Source organism: Alexandromys fortis, unplaced genomic scaffold, assembly GCF_014885135.2.
Source record: "Alexandromys fortis isolate MF-2015 unplaced genomic scaffold, M_Fortis_MF-2015_v1.1 scaffold_18, whole genome shotgun sequence".
NCBI lineage: Eukaryota > Metazoa > Chordata > Mammalia > Rodentia > Cricetidae > Alexandromys > Alexandromys fortis.
In genome coordinates, this window is record NW_026067897.1 from 405,387 (window position 1) to 426,117 (window position 20,731).

Genomic DNA, 20,731 nt, shown 5'->3' on the forward strand with positions numbered 1-20,731 from the left:
TTATTGTCTCAGGAATTGCTTTTCTGGGATCTAACCTGAATAATTGTCCAAATAAATGTTCTCATATAACTTCCTTCTCAGTAGCACCTTGAAGGAATAATGCTTACCAGTCTGAGGGCTAGCTTCGGGTGAGGATGAATTCTCATCCTCTGTCAGTTTTTTCTTGTAGAAAGCAGTCCTTTCACGCATCCTTTTCACCAGGTTGTGTAGCTGGGCATCAGCATATCCATTTATAGTTGAGCCTTCAAACAGTTTGTTCTTAAAGCTAAATGAAAAACAAATTGAAATAAGTCCCTGAGGAGATACATACAGTTTTTTCCTTATGTATTGAAGATTATTAATTTCTCATTTTTGCCACTGAATAATAAAATGAAAACACTGACATAAAAGGGGAACAATTCTGATGGAAGATAGATTGCCATTGAAAAATTGGATGCTAGGCACTTGTTTTAGCAGCACATATGCTATTAGAAAATGATAGTTCTACAAACAGCAAATGGTCATTCTTGACAACATGGGACCTGAGGACCATGGTTCTATCATTAAACTCTGTCTCCAGAAGAAAAAAGCTGGTAAGGAAGGCAGGACCTAAGATGACACCATGACTTCATAACCCCAGAGATGATGAACATGTGGGCTTTGCTCTTAGAGTTAGCACTTGGTACATGGCGTGATTTACTTCAAGATGAGGAGGTGGTACAGCAGGCTGATAGAATCATGTGAACCCTCTGAAAGATGAGTTTCTTTGACTGGCAACAGAACAGGCAGTCAAAGATTCAAAGTGTGAAGGGGAGGTTACTGGATAGAAATTCCCCACCACATGGGAGTTTTTGAAGAAGGGGGTCACTGATAAGAATTCTAGATCTCCATTGACAGTGACTTTTGGATAGCTGATAGTAAGAAAACAAGACTTTAGTCCTATAACTTCAAGGATCTGAGGCTTTTTTTTAAAAAAGTGTTTTCAAAATTCTAGTTCTTTTGCATTTCCATATACATGTTAGAATATATTTTAAAATTCTTTGTGTCTCGATCCCATTTATCTCTTTGTCACTTTGTATCTGCCCTCTTTCCTTACAACTCTCCCATTCCAAAATAAAATAAAATTTAAGAGAAAAAAGAAAGGAGAGATAATAAAGAGAATCTTATCATGGAAGCTGTAGTGTGACACAATAAGTCACACAGTTAACTCTTTTATCCACCCATCTTTACCCCCAAGTGTTCATTGCAAAGAGTCACTGATCTGGCTTGAGGCTTCTAGTTTCTGCTACACTATGATGCTAGGCCCTCACTGGGACTCCTCTTAGATACCCTACTGTTGCCCTGTGTCATGGACATCCTGCAGCCTTAGGTAGCCAGACTGGCCCGTTCACTTGCTCCAACAGATCATAGATGAGGTGAATGTTGGGCCTGGGTAGTTTCAGGGTTGGTCAGATCTTCAGGTCTTCTTCATCCTCATGACCAAGGTAAGCTCTGTGGCATTACTCTGGCTGGTTCACGCCTTGCAGCAGTGAGCAAGGGAGGGACTGGTTCCTATACTTTTATGCCATCAGTGTAAGCTCTCCCACACCTACACCAGCAGGGCCAGTTCTACTATGTTGCCCAGGCAAGGTGTAGGGACCACTCTTCAGAGTTCTGCAGCTGGTGAAAGTCAGGGACAGCTCTCCTACTCTTATGATCTCTAGGCAAACTCTCACACCTACCACAGGTATCGAGGGGGGCATCTCTCCCCACCTCCCATGCCACCATGTGGTAGACGACAAGGGGTAGGGCCGTATCTCCCAAGCTCACATTCTAGGTACTGGTTCACCTGTACTCAGGAACTTCTATCCCCTACCTTCTCTCTCAATGTGTGTATCTATAAAGACTTCTAGATCTCCAGGCTATTGCTTTTCTATTCCATTTTTTTCTTCCTTCCTCCCTCCTTCCTTCTTCTCCTCCTCATCTTCCTCCTCCTCCTTCTTTCTTGGTGTTTTTGAGAAGACAGGATCTTTCTTTGTATGCCTGGATGCCCTGGAATTCATTAGTTCAAGCTAGCCTTAACTAACAGAGATATGCCAGCCTCTGTCTCCTGAGTCCTAGGATTAAAGGCAAGTGCCACTATACCCAGCTTGTCATTTCTTAAAATTATTATGCATGCTTCTTTCAGAGGTCAAAACTTGTGGCTACTTTTTCAAGTGGCTTGAACCAAGAGAAAGCAAATATCCACTGTAACAAAGGGTAAGTATAAATTTCAAGACCCACGCCTAATGACCTAATTCTACCAGTTAGGTTCAATATCCTAAATGTTTCACAACTTCCTAAAACCGGTGCCACCAGCTGGAAACAAGGTTTTCACACAATAACCTATATAGTAGCCGATCCCAGCACTCGGGAGGCAGAGGCAGGAGGATCTCTGTGAGTTCGAGACCAGCCTGGTCTACAAGAGCTAGTTCCAGGACAGGCTCCAAAACCATAGAGAAACCCTGTCTTGAAAAACAAAAAACAAACAAACAAAAAAGAACCTATATAGTGGTATGTATCTCTGCTAGGGTTTCTATTGATATAAAAAGACACATGATCATGGCAACTTTTTTGACTTTTTTTTAAAATTGATTTTTATTGACCTCTACATTTTTCTCTGCCCCCCTATCTGCCTCTCCCCTCTCCCCTTAAACCCTCCCCCAAAGAACCCATGCTCCCAATTTACTCAGGACATCTTGTCTTTTTCTACTTTCTACTTCCCATGTAGATTAGATCTATGTAAGTCTCTCTTAGTGTCTGCATTGTTGTCTAAGTTCTCTGGGATTGTGGTTTGTAGGCTGGCTTTCTTTGCTTTATGTTTAAATATCACCTATGAGTGAGTACATGTGATAATTGTCTTTCTGTGTCTGGGTTACCTCAACTCAAAATAATGTTTTCTAGCTTCAAAACATGTCAACTTTTATAAAGGAAAATATCTAAATGGAGCTGGCTTACAGTTTCAGAGGTTTAGTCCATTACTGTCATGGTGGGAAACAAGGTGGCATGCAGGAAGATTTGGTGCTAGAGAAGTCAAGATTTCTACATCTAGGTTGGCAGATAGCAGGAATAGAGAGACATTGGGCCTGGCTTAAATATTTGAAACCCCAAAGTCCACACTCAATACATCATGCAAGAAGGCCATACCCACTCTTACAAGGCCACCTTTTCTAATAGCATCACTCGCTATGAACCTATGGAGACCATTTTCATTAAACCACCACAGGGCCATTAAGACTTAAATCATAATATAGGTATTTGTCTGTAGTGAGTGCATGAAAAATAAATGAGGTCTTATGTTGCTATGTCTATTCAGTTAAAAGTGTCCACTGGACCTTGAGTAATAAGGTCATGCTTGTGTTACCCAGGAGGCATTAAAAATATAGTTCTGAAGGTAATAACTTGATGGTCATCAGTCCAAGGGATACTGGAACAAACTTATGTGGATAGAATCATCCCAGACTGTTCAATCTCAAGGTCAAAGGCAGCATCTTTTTTAAGGTCTGGGAGACTTAGGACAAGATAGATTTTTAATGATAACTTATTCAATAAACCTGCTACTTCTTACTTGTTGTTTGACCTAATTTGATTTGCTCCAATGGTTCAAAATTCTATAAAAAGCATAGTTGAGTGCTGTTGGGTCATTAATTATAAAGTCAGGTACGAAAACTGTCAAAATGTCTAATTCAAGCAAGACCTGAGATCTGAGGAGAATATTTCTCCTTTCCTGAAGTATCTATAAGCCCCAGCTGACTGTGGAATTGCCACATAATCACACCAGTTTATATTGTGTGAATGTACCTTATGGGCAACCATGGAAATAGAATTAGAAAGTATGCTAGTGTTTCACACATGTCAAATATATTTCCACTGTTACATATTTTTGGGAGTGTTGACTGCAACATCAATGTGTCAGCCCATTTTCTTTTCTTTTTCTTCTGCTTCTTTTCCAGAGGATGTAATGCCCTTATTCTCTGCCTAGGTACAGACAGAAACGTCAGACTTGTTTTCTTTAGGTTATTTCATGACTTAATAAAAAAGGCAAATGGAGATGAGGAGACACATGTTTCACGAAGATGCTTGGGGGTAAAGGAGGCACAATGACAGCGTTGAGAGCTCCTGTCTGTATGTCTTACACACTGAACATCCGTCCTCGTGAGTATGTAACAGCGGCTTTGGTATATGGAAAATGTTTTAACACATTTTGCTATATAAACACAGAAGGGAAGTGTTCTTGGATAACTAGTGGGAGCTGGTTCACTCTCTTACATCATGTGGATCTCTGTGATGCCACTCAGGTCATCAGGCTTGGCCGTATCACCTGTACCAGATGAATCGTCTCGACTTTTTAAAAATAAAGATGCAGAGAGCAATCACTTTAAGAAGTTGATGAAAAAAAGGTCAAATTATAATTCCTTATTTCTTCAATTATCAGAAGTGTCCTTATAACTTAAAATTGAACAAATGACAGAACTCAGGGTTTGCAGAGGCTTTTGCCTTCCAGGAAGTGGATCTCAGCAAGACCTGGATGGATGGGATTCAGGCCCTCAGTACTGAAATGTTGCAATGAGGCCGTTTGTTGGTTCCCGGTCAGCTCAAACTCAAAATAATCACCCAGAAACCATATTATTTGCAATACTGTTTGGCCAATAGCTTAAGTGTATTTCTGGCTAACTCATATCCTAAACTAAGCCATCTCTATTAATCTGTGTATCGCCATGTGGCTGTGGCTTACTGGGTAAAGTTCCAGTGTCTGTGTCCAGTGGGGCTACATGGCTTCTCTCTGACTCTGCCTTTCTTTCTCCCACCACTCAGTTTAGTTTTCCTTGCCTACTTCTATTCCCTGCACAGACCTAAGACAGTTTCTTTATTAACTAATAGTATTCACAGCATACAGAGTGGAATCCCACATCACTGAAATGTAGGAAATAGCTAATTGTAGAAGATGAGATAGGAAAGAAAAGCTTGTCATTTACATGTGGGTACTGATGTATCAGATTTAAGATGACCTGGGGACATGGCTCAGCTATTAAGAGTGCAAGCTGTTCGACCAGAGTGGCCAGATTTGGGTGGCTCACAGCCATCTGTAACCCCAACTTCAGGGACTTCAACACTGTATTCTAGCCTCTCAGCATGCATAAATACACAGATGCACAGACATCTACATATAAATAAAGTAAGATCTTAATGAAGTCCTCTCGTTTAAGGTTGGATCTTTCAGATTTTATTTTTGTTTAATTTATTTTAATTTTTAACATAAAATTGTACATATATGAGGTACACTGATGATTCAATGTGTATATGTAATTTGTAATGATTAAAATGAGTTTTCCTTTTAATTTTTTTAAACACTTTAATTAGGACTTTTTTCTCCTATCTAACTGTGTCTGGGGAGCTTCTGTCCAATTTCTTTCTGTGTGTTCCTTACCCAATGATCACTATTATATTAGCTTCTCTCTCTCTCTCTCTCTCTCTCTCTCTCTCTCTCTCTCTCTCTCTCTCTCTCTTTAAATATTTATTATGTATCCAGTAGTCTGCCTGCATAAGTGCTTGCAGGCCAGAAGAGGGCACCAGATCTCATTACAGATGGTTATGAGCCACCATGTGGCTGCTGGGAATTGAACTCAGGGCTTCAGGAAGAGCATAACCATCTCTCCAGGCCTCCTATCTACTTCTTATAAGATAAATTCTTTGGGTATCTACACAAATGAAAACATTAGGCATTCATTCTTACGTACTTCACTTATTTTATTTAACATTATATTTTCCTGTTCACCTATGTTGATACAAGTGAAAATATTTCATTTTAAATGGTAGAACAATATTTTATGGTATACACACATACACATATGCGTATATATTATCTATGCATGCCACATTTTGATGTGGCATATGATGACCAATTTTTATGGGGGGGATAAGATGGGTAGATGCTGTCCTCAGGTAAGTTCTTTTTTAAAAAAATATTTACTGTCTATACAGTGTTCTGTCTGCATGCATGCCTGCCCATCGGAAGACAGCATCAGATATCATTATAGATAGTTTGAAACACCATGTGATTGCTGGGAATTGGAATCAGGACCTCTGAAAGAGCATCCAGTGCTCTTTACCTCTGAGCTATTTCTCCAGTTCCTCAGATAAGTTCTTAAAGGAGATATTTAAAATGTAGCTTTAGAGGAAAATTGTGCTTTATTACAAATGGTAGACAAAGAAAATAACATGAGCAAAGAACTATTGTTTTTTGTGGTCTTTAGAGTGAAATAAAGATTTAAACCTAGGCTCCAAAATTATAGATAACTGAAAGGTTCGTAGACGTGTGGGAAACCACAGCAGAATTCTGAGAGAGGAAATTATTAGCTGTTTTAGGAAATATGTTTTAAAAAAGAAATTATTTTTTGTGATCAAGAGGAAGTATGATTTGAAGAGCGTTCATGTGTGCATGTGGTGATGTGGCAGAAGTTGTAGAGATTCATCTTCAGGCTAAGAAATGACATTGATTGCCAGTAGACACCACAAACAGAGTGAGCAAAACACACACACACACACACACACACACACACATACACACACAGAGCAGCCTACAACCTGTTCATCTTCAAGCTTCCAAGAAGACACACCATTTTAGCACCTGCAATTTGCAACTTCTGGATCCACGGCTGTGAGAGTCAAGTTCTGTTATTTAGAGCCTCTCGATCTGTGCTCATTTGTCATGGCAGGCCTGGAAACTAACTGAGTTAACCACAGGTATGATTGTGACTCCACATGGGCATCTAGGATGGAGTTGTAAGAGAACTCTATTCAGTGTGTGTTAAGCTGGAGGTATGGATTAAGAATGAAGAAATTTTTAAATATATTCAATATACAAGGCAGCTTGGAATTTGAGTTTGGATGTCAGCAGAGAGGGCTGAGCTAGGGATGTTGATGGAAGAACCACTGACCGAGAAGACATCGTGGAAATTATTCTGTGGGTGAGACTACCAGTAAGAACCTACATGGAACAAGAAAAGATTGGGATTCATCAACCTGGAACTTTTTGACATTTAAACAGTAGCATAAAAAGAAGGAATTTAGAAGCAGCAAGTAGAAAGCTAGGTCTAAGAGAAAGCAATGCCACCAAGTTTGAAAATGGAGGTTTTGATGTCTTAGACTGTACACAAAGCAGGGGCAGGAGGACTTTAATCTGTAGCAAGGAAGTTTTTATCGGTGATATTTAAAATAATTGGTAAGGAAAAATTGTAAGGTCACCAAATTTTGTCATTTTCTCCCCCATTTTAAATCATTTTGTTTTTAAAAAATCTCACAGAACATGCATTTGTTCTTTAAATAATATTCTGGATTTGATTCATTATATTTGAAACTTGTTTAACAGTAGTACTTTTTTCTAATGAAATCTTGAATAAACTTTGACTTTTTCAAACTTTACTTTGATCAAATCCTCTCAAGAAGTAATTCACTTATCAGTGTCTTCTATAATTTTTTTTAAAATATCCAAGGTGGTTAAATTCCCTTGAAAGATGCTATTTCTATCTTGTTGAGTTGCATATAGGAATTATGCAAACAGAAACATATTCTAACTTGGAATCTTTTGGGGAGAGAGAGGAGCAGGGTTTTCTTTTTTATTTGCCTTATTTGTGAAATAAGGATAAATTTAGATAGCTGTCCCCAAAAGCTATATTTGGTTAAAAAACCCACCTGGTTTGTTATACTTCTGAATTAAAGTAATTAGAAATGACATAAGTTTCTGATTTTTACTAAAATATCTTGCTGTTTACCATAAAGCATCCAAATTTTAAAGAAATTTTGGGAGTACATACTTAACAGTCAGTCTCTTCTTACATTCATCCCCAAGTGCTGAGGATTCCGACTGTTTATAAGGTTTCATATATGCATATGGCATTGCTTGTACACATTAGTTTATACATATGGTAATGGGCACGTGTATATTATGGCATATACTTTTCTAGACTCAATGGTTTTTGATCTAGCTGTAACATTCATGATACTTTAATGTCTTCTAGGCTTGTGTCCTGTCTCCCCAGGAAGGATCTACTCTTTAGAGAATTGCTTCTATTACTTCGTAAATGCTGGGCCTTATGGCCATGATGTGATTTTTGTATGTGAACCACTAATTAATGACCCATAAATGTGACTAACCCTATTAAAAGTTAGATAATTCTTTAAAAGTAATAAAATAATAAAAACATTGTTACATAGATTGCTAATGCTGACATATTTCATTTCAATATTGGCTAAATTTCAGACAGCAGCAAGAAACAAGTACAGTGACTTTTAATTTTAAAAATTACTTCAAAATACTTTTATTTATTTATTACTATGGAGAATTTTATTCACAAATATAATGTATTTTGATAATATCCTCTCCTGCTCCCTCTCTTTGACTTCCCAATATTCCCCAACTAATTTTTCCCTTCATGTCCTCTTTTTAGAAACCCACTGAGGGCCTGGAGAAATAGCACAGTGGCTTAGAGCACTTGTTGCTCTTGCAGAGGACTCAGATTTTACTCCCAGGACCCATATGGTTGCCCACAATGATCCCTAACTTCAGTTCCTGGGGTTCCAATGTTCTCCACAGACACCAGATATACAAACTGCACATATAGATGTGCATAGGCAAAACATTCACACATATGAAATAAAATAAAATAATCAAACAATCATACCCACTGAGTCTATTTAGGATTGCCTGCATGTGCATGGGTGTAGAGCTACCTACTAGAAAATGGGTAGCCTATTAGGGGCAGCATACGATGACTAAATTTTTATCTTTTATTTTTCTGGCCTTAAAGGGTCAAAAGGAATGTATTCACAAGTGTTTCTGAAAAATGTTGTCTTTGCGATGTTCTGATATGTCTTTTAAATATGCCTTTCTTACACATTTATTAGACAGATCCATTACTATAATTTCTTTGGATCACAAAACATAACATTCTATATTTTTTATTTCTTTAGTCAATTTTATTATTTTCTATTTTATATACTTCTATGCTTGTTTTTACTTATACACTTATTAAAAGCACCTTAATATTTTCATTTTAAAGTAGCTTTAATGACATGTGAATAAAGATGCTATGCTGAAACCCTATGCTTTGCATGCTAACCTAAAAATGAAATGTAAAATTTGTTCTACTAGAATATGTTATGGCCTGAAATTTGTGCCCACAAAATTCATGTGATGAAGCCCTTATCCATAATGTGACTTATGCAGAAATGGGTCCATTAGGGAGCTTAAGTGAAGTCCTATGTGGAGTGTCCCAAGTGTGTCACGATTGGCAATCTTACAAGAAGAGAGGAGATAGCAGAGTGCATTCTCTCTGCACACGAAGAGAAGAACCATGTGAACCACAGAAAGAAGGTGACCTCTCCAAGACAGAGAATAGTCCTCACCAGAAACCCACCCTAATGACATCTTGCTCGTAGCCTTCCTGCCACCTGCACTACAAGAAAATAGATTTTTGTTCTTTAATCCATTCAATCTGTATCATAAATCTCAGAAGACTAAAATGAAAGAGAAAACCACTAAATCCCCCAAGAAGAGAAAAGGGTGGCTTCTTTCATTGACACCAAGTGTTATGGCATGGATTTTAAATGTCCTTCAAAGGCTTCTTGTCAAAGAGCTGGTCTCCAGCCTCATGCATTATTGGGACCCCGTGAAACCTTCAGACAGAGCAGTTTGAGGAAAGAGGTTAGATCTTTGGAAGCATGCACTAGAAGGGACTTTGAGACATTAGACCTTCCTTGCTCTGCTCTCTTTGTTTCTTCACTGCCAGGAATTTGAGGACCTTCTCTGCATGCTGCCCGCAAACCCTGAAGCAAAGACTCTCCAATCATAGGTCTGTACCCCTGAAACCATCAGTTGAATAAATCTTCTCTCCCCCTTAGTTGATTTTCTTCAGGTGTTTTACGGCAGCAACAGAAAGCTAATGCACCAGGAAGATAATTTAGAAGGCAACGAGGTGTGGATGGAGGGGAAAGCACGTAAAAACATCTGGAGTTTTGTTAGCACAGAGGAGCGCTGGTGGAAGTGATCATCATGAACTCTTCTCAGGCTGTGGGTCTACTCACCTGTTAACCAAGCAAAAATTTCCATGAGAACAAATCTTTATGCAGAAGTGCTTACTACACAGAAGAAATACCCTGAGAGAAAGTGAGGCCCTGTTCCCTGCTGTTAGAGCACAGTAATCGCCATCAGTGCTAAAACATGGTGGAAGGATGTCTTGCATTCTGACCCAACTCCCCCGAATCAGAATGAATGAGAGTGAGGCAGAGAACATCAAGAAATAGGTCTCATGAGGAGTTTAAAATAACCCCAACTCCTAAAGCAGATGTGAATCGCCTTGATGCGTTTTTGTCTCTGCCTTGGCAGCAGTATGTGTTACTGAGGTCTGGGGAATTAAAGGAGGAGCTGGTGGTGCTGACACTGGCTTCATTCATAGGGTTTCCAGTGGAGATGTATGAAGAGCTTCTGGCAGGGAGGGGACCCATTCAGAGCAATTGAATAATCTAAATGCAAGTGAAGGCAATTTGTAGCAAGAAGGAAATCAAGACTGCGTGAGTCAATGAAGTAAAATCACATGTGAGTCTCAGAGAAACCAGAAATAGCCCAGAAGGAAATCAGACCAGAGAGAGAGAAGTGGGGATGCTGATAATCAGCCATGCAGATAAGGTTATGACACTGCATACTGGGCACTGGACTGCAGAACAGACCTGGTTGTGGTTACCTTTTAGGCCCCTGGAGAATCAGACTTTCTGTCAGTTCCTGATCAATAGGCGGCAGAGGGATTAGTGTTTATGACACGTTCTTCTTTAAAAGTGAGTGGGGAGCAAATAGCTTTCATCGATAGACTTCATTGACTGGGAAATATCTGCAGTTTCTTTTCTCTGAAGGTGTAAGTAAGAGACATAATTTATACTCCAGGTAGAGAGTTAATGGCACTTGATAAAGAATATAGGATGGATATCCTGCATTACTGAAGCGAGAGAAGTGCATATAGGAGAGCCATTCTTAGTTGCATCTTCTCCTTGTTTAAAGTAGAGTCTAGAGTAGAAAGTGAGTCAAAGCGAAGTGTAAGAACCAAACTGCAAACCTTGGTGACAGTGGCTGGGCATGTAAGTGAAATTTAAGTAACATTTTACTCTCTATTGATGAGAGGATGAAGGGTCTCATGTCTGTTGAAAGGAGGCTGGCAACGAGCAAGACAGAGTCATAAGAGTCACTGCTAAGCGCAGAAACTCAACAGCAGCTGTACTGGAAGTCTGTCCCTCTGTATTGAAACTTGTTAAAGACGAAAGCAGCTGGTAATAACTTCCCTTCTTTTTTTAGCATTCACGTTTTCATGAAGACATCTGTGCTGACGAGGTCACTGCCATACTCTTGATTGCTGTCAGTTGTCCGCGGCTAAGGACAGACTCACAGGTTACCCGTCTCGCCATTAAAAAGCCACCAACTGATTTTTTTTTATAAAGGTGCAAAAGCAGTTTAAAGAAGTAAAGATAGCACTTTTGACATATGGTGCCAAAGTAATTGGATATTCATAGGCAAAAGAATGAATTTCATCTTCAACCTCAGCTCTTATATAAAAATTAACGCAAAACAGATCACGGACTTCAAAGTGAAAAGCATAAAACTATGAAAGCTTTAGAAAACCCTGGGCTCAGGGCTAGCAAACAGTTCTTAAATTTGGCCCAACGGCTCAATCCATGAAAGGAAAAACTGATAAATTGTAACTTGATCAAAATCAGAAACTGAGCATAAAAGATTGTGTTAAGAGGATGAAAAGGCAAGTTATACAGTGGAATATTTACAGACTATATATCTGATAATGGTCTAGCCATCTAGAACATATGAGGAACTCTGAAGTTCAATGGTAAGAAAGTAAAGCAATCTCATCATCGGATGGGCAAATGATATTTTGTGTTTCACAGAGGAGAACACACACATAACAAAGAAATGCAGGAAAGGTCTCCCAGTATGTTTTAGCCATTAGGACATGCAAATTAAAAACACACTGAAATATCCTTATGAATTGAATATTCATAGGCAAAAAGGCACCTCTTAGGCTGGCTAAAATCAAAATAGTGACCAAACCAAATGCTATCCAGCCTGTGATTTTGGTCTGTAATCTGCTGCTGAGGATGGACTGGCAGGAGACTCATATTACCATTAAAAGCCACCAGCTGAATTAAAAAAAAAAAACAATTTAAAAAAGGGAAGATAATAGTCTTTCCAGTCAATACACTGCTGTCCAAAATATAAAATGGTATACCCATTTGAAAACCAGCTTGGCATTTCATACAGTAGTAAACATGCAATTGCCATGTGACTATGTAACTAGATTCTTGGACAATTTTTAGCCAAAGAAAAACATGTTCATATCCTATTTCTTTCTAATAACTCTAAACTGAGGATAATGCAGGTGATCTCCACTTGGTGAATGCTTGAACACATTGGTACATCCGTGCCATAGAATACTTTTTAGCCGCAAACAAACAAACAAACAAAATCAACAAACACATATAAGCACGCAAACAAGTAGAAATGAAAAATCTAGAGTCAGTACGAAGATTCAGTGGGTAAAGGTATTTGGTGCTAAGGATGACCTGAATTCCATCCCTGGACCCACATTGTGGAAGAACAGAATAACCCTCAAGTTATTCTCTGCCCTTTACACATATGATGGCAACGCATGTACCCCCACATGTAACATGCACACACAAAAATAAATAAGGCATGAAATAGCAATTGAAGCATTTTATAAAAATCACAGTCTAGGTGGGAAGACTACTAATTTATTCCCTCCCTTGGAATCTTCTGGGGTTTCCTGGTACCATGATAGCTAGTCACTAAGAGGAGGCTTTTAGGTTGGGTCCATATCTGGTCCTCTGAGTTCTCTGAAGTACCTGGTGCCTTCAGTAATAGAGACTCACCTTTCACCTCTAGGGGAGTAGCCAATAGCAACAGCATTAGTCTCTAAAGATTGTGAGTCTCTTGGACACCCTTAACCAACGACTCAAAAGAGGGCTTCTCATGCTTGGTGTTGAGGTTTTTGTTAGAGTATATGGCTCTTGAGGGGAGCATTGTCAGCTCGGATGGGACAATTATATATGTATATGTCTATATTGACTTATATTGTAGATATTTTTGATAGAAAATTAAAAGTATGATTTCTTATTACTTTTCAGACATCCTTGCTGCTATTTTGCTCTCCTCACCCCCTTCTTCTGTATCTATTTCCTTCCACTTCCTTAGTTAAAGCCCCCCATTTTCTCATTTCCCCTTTCAGATCACTTGTACCCTGATATTCTCCTCTGTATTGTTCATACCTTCCACCTGCTACAACAGTTTATTCTTACTTTCTTGGTTTCTCTGATTACTCCAGGTTACATATTCACATCTGAAGGTTTGGAGTTAGGAACATCAGATGAGAAAGAACATTCAACATTTGTCTTTCTGGGTCTGGTTACTTCACTCAAAATAATCTCTAGTTTCCTTTATTTATCTGCAAATTTAAAGATTTATTTTTTCTTTATAACTGAATATTATTCCCTACTTATACAACCTCAAAAAATTAAAATTATAATTAACAACCCTGTTCTAAAGGGTACAAACAAATGCTTCTCTAACTATAAGTGATAAGATTATACTGACTAACTAACTAACTAACTAACTAACTGTATATAAGTTCTTTAAGTAGTATAGATATTGGGTCTGGATAATTTTGATATGTGATGTTTTTATTTATTTGCAAGTTTTTTTAAATAATAAAAGTTATAAAAAGATAAACAAGAAAAGAAGAATAAGTTTAGGCTTTAGTTAGGAGTCCTAATTTTCTGTAGGTTGTAGCACTTAAGCTTTTCTTGAAGTCAGAGGTCCTGATTTTACCTTATACCACCTGTGTCAGTGTGATACCTGAGTCTCACACAAAGCTCAATGAACTGGGCTTTATTATGGCATTTTCAAAGGGGTTGACTGTCTAGTATAACTGATTAAAAAGCCATATATATGAATAGAGGATAAAAGGTTATAAACAAATGCTAATAGAGAGAAAGAAATAATTAGGGCTCAGAGTTTGCTCATCTTTAAAGAGTATTTTAGTTTCAAGAGTTCAAAATAGTCTTGGAATAAATATCTTCTCATAAAAAAATAGGGAATACTTGGATTTTGTGAAACACTACATAGTTATTCAGGTTCTAAATGAATGAAAGGTGTTGGAGAGTGTGTTAATATTTAAATCAATAGCTTCTACCTTTAGCTTATTTTGCCAACTTGTAAGATACAAGTAATATTTTATAAAGGTGGATACTGCAGTAAGCTGTAGGGAGATACATTTGGATCGTGAAGAAGAAATTGTAGAGAACTGAGAACACCGTATGGCACTGTACACAAATTTCCAAAGCTTTTTCAGACATGCAGATTGCTTTACTGATCAATGCTGTTGTCAGATTTTACAGCCAAAATTACTTAAAAAGCCTTGTGCAAATATTTTTTTATAGTCTGTCACATACTGTAGCATTCTGAATAGTCAATTCTAATGCCCTAATTTCTGAGGAGCATAACAGTCATAGTTGTAGAATTGGCTTATAAATCATGTGGGCATGGCTGAGGGAGCTCACGATTCGATCGACTTTCAGCAGTGCAGATTATGGGCATGCATCACAGATTTTTATGCAAACCAGGGACATCTATAGTCACACACATTTTCATTTTCATTTTGATTCATCTCAGCTAAAGCGACAGAATCTTCCTCTTGGCAACAAGCAAACAAAAAAGGAGAATAAATGACACAGTATCTTTAAAGTGTTGCAGGTATGCTCGAGATCTCTTTCTCTAAATCTGATATTTGAAAAGAAGAGCTGATTATCAGCGGAAATAAGTTTATGTTTGAAGAGGACATGGGAGCACATAGCTACAATCTCAATACTTGGGCAGTGGAGGATCAAGCGTTCAAAGTCAGACACATAGAGAGTTTGAGGCCAGCTTGGGCTACATGTGGCCCTTTCTCAAAAAACAAAAACAAAAACAAATAAGGAGGAATAGATATTAGGCCTTTCTACAGAAATATGAATTCAGGGTATTTGGCAACTGATAAGAAGCTTGAGTTATTGTGATTCTTGCAATACTACCTTTAGATACTAATTACTTAAACTGCTTCATATTCAGGTTAGATGTTGGTGATATAGTGGCTTTAACAGTGTGTGTGGTGATGTTGGACACTGAAAACCCCGGCAATTTAGTTGGAAGCAGGTATAGTGCTCTCACTTTCATGAAAAGGAGACACTTTTTTATTTGCTTGTGGGCAGAGGGAAATTCAAATTTTATATTATGCTGAAGACATAAATTCAAAAAATGGTTAGAAAACAATGAATTCTATTTTCAACCAAGGTCTTCTGTGTTGGGCATTGAAACATGAACTTAATGAGCTTTTCAGTAAATCTTCATCTGTAGTTTGTTAACTTGTATTTAAAACAGCCTAAGATTTTAAAGTTTATTATCTACTGGTGATACTACAGGTTAACTGGGATGGCCATAATTAAAAGGTATGAAAACATAGTGTCAGTAAGGAAAAGGAGAAATTGAAGCCCTTGTGCCTTCTCATCCACTGTTGGGATAGAAAGTGATTTAGTCATTGTGAAAAACATTTTAAAGTTCTTCCAAAAGATAACAGTAGAATTGCTACTCTTAGGTCTATAGCCCAGAGAGTAGACAACAGATACTTACTAATCATATAAGCATATATGTGTGTGCTTGTGTGCTCATAGTAGCAGTAGTCATGATATTCAGAAGTTGGAAAACTGGTTGTCTGTTTATTAAGAGAAAAGGATAAACAAATTGTAGTATATAGGCACAGTGGAGTTTTATTCACCCATAGAAGAATGAAGAACAGATTAGGCTACAACATGGATGAACCTCTTTGAATGAAATAATGTGTTAAGTAAAAAAAGCCAGGTGCACATGTCATATACTATATACAATAGATGAATATTTCAGATAGGCTTTACATTTTATTCTCTTAATTGGAAATAATTTTACTTTGAATCAAAAGATGCTCTATGAACTTTACACACTGATCTTCAGTTTGTTTATTGAGTCTACACAGTGCAAATCCGATCTCTGTTCCAAATAATGGACAGCAATTATCTGAAGATAATCTTTTTTTTTTTACTAGTATGAACCTTACATTTACAGGATTCTATATATTAAAGTTGTTTTTATATAGCCCAATGTTGAGACCCTTTCATTGACATCACAGGTGTTTTCCCTTTCAGCTTTTCTTTCTGTCAGAGAACCTTTTATGAAAAATAACAGCTATACTATATATTCTGAATTTATCATCATCATCATCATTTGTTTTAGAGGAATTAGGTTCCAATGTTGGTTAATCTTTAGCCACCCAGATGAATCTAGTTTTTTATAATGTGCTCACTCTCCTATTACAGTTAAGTGATTGAATACTTTTTTTTTTTGTTTCTGTTTTTTGAAGTAGGGTTTCTCTGTGTAACAATCAAGGCTGTACTGGAACTCACTTGGTAGACCAGGTTGGTCATGATATCACTGAGATCATCCTGCCTCTGTCACCCAAGTGTTGGGATAAAAGGCATGCACCCCTACTGCCTGGTAAATATTTCAAATTTTAATTTAGACTTTTATTCATGGCAAATGGTGAACTCTATTTGAATCATATTTTAAGGCTATTAAAGAGTTATATTTATTTGTTGGTATTTTTCATTTGCATCTCAGATGATCCCGTGAATTGGATGCTCATACCTGATTATTTCCACTTCAGATGAGGAAACTGAAGTTTTAGTAGATTCACAGATTTCTTTAAGCATATAGAGCTAAAGATCAGAGGAGGAAGAAAAAGGGCCAAGTTCTGTAGCCAGTCTGTCTCAATGCACTCTTTCAGTCTGAGTTCTTTACCCTATCAAGTATATACTTGTAGCCCTATCTTATTTTGTTTTACATATGGATTTGAAAATTGTGTCATCTATGACTTTATCCTGGTCACTAACAAAGAAATTGAGCCTTCCATTATGAAACATGGAGGCTGTAGTTAGGTTGTTAGATCAGATTAATGTTAATTAATTTATTGAACATACTTCTCCATCTTGCTTGTCATATAGAGACACTGCTTTATTATTTACATTTTCAAAAATAATGCTTGAGAATCCAGTCTAGTTTTGTTTCTGGGACTTCTCATCATCTCTGTTTATGAAAATACATTTGTTCATTTTATGCATGAGATTCAAATTTATTTGCAAATGAACTATGTTATTTGCTGCTTAAATCTTCTTTGAAAATCAATATAAATATCATTTTCAGGAGGATGAAATGACACTTGGATCTACCTGTATGTGAGCATTGCTGTGGCTTTTAAAGCCTAGTGTAATTATCTTTCAGAAATGAAATATAAACTACATTTTCAAGCTTGTTCTTGGTGAAGGGTTTGACTGAGGCAATAAAACAGTTTTACAAATAGAGAGGAAATAATTGTTTATGGAGTTTTGTTCATTTTCTATCCCTTCCAGCACTTTCTGGGGTATTTGGTGACATTTAAATTTTCCTTAGAGAGGAAAAGCCTTTTATTTTATGAATAAAACTAGGACTGCCTTGGTTTTGGGGAGGTAGTAGGTAATTTGTGTTAAGATACATATTAACAAGCTTTTATTTCCTGCTGCAGACTGGGGTAAGAAGTGATGTTTGACAGGCAAATGACAGAATGTTAAGGAAATGACAATAAGTTGGGATTTCAATAAAGAGCAGATAAAGGGCTTGAAAATAATAAAATATTAACAGGGTAAAACCAAGGGCCTCTGTGAGATAAGAAGATTATTTGGCGCTACACATAATTTATTATTTGGGTCATGACTGACCATGGGAAATTTACAATTTAAGAATATAAAGACAGTTAGAGCCAAAGGGAAAAACAAACAAACAAACAAACAAACAAACAAACAAACAACAACAACAACAAAAAACAGGGAAAGAAACACACTTTGGCCCTAAATCCAGAGCCAAATCTGCCTTTGACCAACTCAGCACAAATCCAACCAATGCATGGGCAGGAAAAACAACTAGTCCGTGAACAAACTATCTAGCCAATCTGAGTTTGTCTATGCTCAAGGGGATTGAAATCTGACCAATTTCCTCCCTGAAAATCTTGTCCCTAGAAAACTCTCTGCTTATAAGAAGCCCTATATAAGCCCTGTGCCTGTTCAGTTGGGAGTTGCCCCTTACCACCCTGGCAGAGGCAACCACTCTTCTTGATTTCTCTTTCCCAAATAAATCTCTTGGAAGAAGTTCGGATGAAGACCTTCTGTTTCCAGAAAGGAGCAGAATCTCTCCTGGGGAACTCTCTTTGCAGAGTGGGGCAGAGATGCAATCTCTGCTGGGAAACTCCCTTAGGGGAGCAGAACAGAAGTCACAATCTGTTCCAGTTCTGCAAGGGTTACCTCCTTAGTGGACTGAAGCAGAGAAATAACTTGGACTGGAGCTGAGGAGAAATGGACCTCTCTGCTGAGAAACTCTCTTAGCAAAGTGGAGCAGAGATCAGCTGTAGCAACTCTCTTAGACAGGAGCAGGATTTCCACATCCTGTGGGAGACCATCCTCCCTGGGAAGCCAGCCTCGGGAATAGCCTGACTTCCCGACAACTCAGGATATTTTCTCCTCACAATTGTAAGTGTCCAAGATACCTTCCCTTCACCGCTGTAGGTATAGCATGTCTTCTAGGCAAGTCAGGATACCTTTCCCTCAATAGCTGTATGTACCCTTTCACAGCCGTAGGTATAGGGTGACTTCCGTCAAGATACCTTTTCTTCGGAGCTGTAACATTTGTACTTTTCCTCTTCTGAATGCTCATGTTCTGCCCAGCTTTCAACTGTTTCTTATTGTTAGCCTCAACATTGTGAAAAGCTAAAAAGCAGAGAGCAAATGCAAGGCCCCTGGTCTATTTGGCCAAATGATGTATTATTTGGCCAAATAGGTTCTATTTTAATTTTTGTTTGATAATAATGCTTTTCCTATATTGATTAAAGACAGGGAGGTTCACTATTTGAATTCAGGTGAAGTGGAATAGCCCCACAATCCAATTTTTATTCTGAAGGCATAATTCTTATGTTCCACAAATTTGAATCTTTATAAATCCTGTCTATTATAAAAAGCATTGCATATTGGAAATTACGATAGAATTTTAGAATTAATTTATTATATCCTTATATTACTGCAATGATTAACAATTTAAATGCAAATAAACTGACCTGAATTTTGTAGATAAACAATAGAACCACCATTGTAGGATGTTAGTACACTGTAAACTATGACCATTGTGAATGAACCAACCAATCATTAGTATTTACAGATTACTGTTGAATAAGATGCGTGATCCTGGTTCAAGACAAAATTGTAGACAATCTCAGAAATCAATAGAAGTAAAATATAAAAACTGCTGGAAGCTATTTTTTTTTTTTTTTGCTGGATTACTGTAATTAGTTCGTGTGGAAATTCAATTTCTTGTGTTTTCAATGTGTCAGGTTCTTTTTGTTAAGTTTATAGGATTGTCAGAGTTTTCACCTGATCAGTGCTCATAGGCTTTTGACAACAGCAGGTGGTTAATCCTTAACCTTTCTTCTCAGACTACCTAAGAGGGGAGTTAATTAAAATAAAAATTCCAGTTATTTCCTTGTATGCTTTTATTCTTCCTCTCTCAACTGGGCCTTCCTTTGTAAGTCACACTTCTCTTTAATGTAATAAAATACCTGTCAGAAACAATGGCAGGGAGGGAGGATTTATTTTGGCTCAAGATTTCAGGGAATACAGTGCACTCTGGTGGGTTAGGCCTGGTATTGTGGCACTCTCCAAGGTGGTTTCTTCACATTATGGTGGACCAAGAAGCAGACAACTAGACTGGAGTTAAGAGGAGGGAGTAACTTCCAAGGCCTGCCATAATGTCCTCTATCCTCAAGCTAAGTCTACATATCCTCCCAAACAGTGCTAACAGCTGAGGACCGAATCTTCAGGGTTCCTGCTTTGTGAAAGTGTCTCTAGACATTCTGCCAATATTGGCAGAACTGTCTGAAATTTCCTGCTTCATGGAAAAGCCTGCCAGATACTATGGGCCAGTAGGCTGAAGATGGGTGCCCACAACATTGCAGAACTTTGGCTGACTGTCCAGGCAGCTAGATGTCTCTGTCATTTCTAGTTTTGGAAGTTGCTTACAATGTACTTCCTGTTAATGTAAGTAATATTATATTCTTCTTGAGTCTTTGATGGAGTTGAAGAACAGTTATAATTATAGTTTTGCTTAGTTAAATAAAATACACAAACACACACAGACAGAGAGACAGAGACACGGGTCATCCTTGAATTCCCCAAGAATGCCCCTTTATCGTGTTCAAGGGCAGATTATATAAAGATAGCCATGCCCCAGCCAAACCCACCAGATACCACTCTCCTGCCATCAGGAACTCCTGAAGGTCTCGTGCTCAGAGCAGCTGTAGGCACTCAGATCAGGGGATTACAAGAAATTCAGGATCTGGGGTCTCACTGCTCCCAACACAAAACAACAGACACCAAGGAAATACAGAGAATTATAAAAACATACTTTAAAAATTATCCCACAAAATAGAAAAAGAAGAAACATTGCCTACTTCCCTTTTCAAGGCCATGATTCCTTTGACATCTAATGGAAATAAAGACTTAACAAAGAAAGAGAATCACA

At 37.8% G+C, this 20,731-nt stretch overlaps 1 protein-coding gene across 1 annotated transcript in view; it reads right to left on the minus strand.

Moving 5' to 3' along the window:
• Window positions 1–20,731, minus strand: part of Cngb3 (cyclic nucleotide gated channel subunit beta 3) — a 129,925-nt gene that overhangs the window by 78,907 nt on the left and 30,287 nt on the right. Inside the window, exon 4 of the mRNA XM_050165855.1 lies at window positions 108–265. Within this exon, the coding sequence (XP_050021812.1) occupies window positions 108–265 (158 nt within the window). The remainder of the gene's footprint in view (window positions 1–107; window positions 266–20,731) is intronic.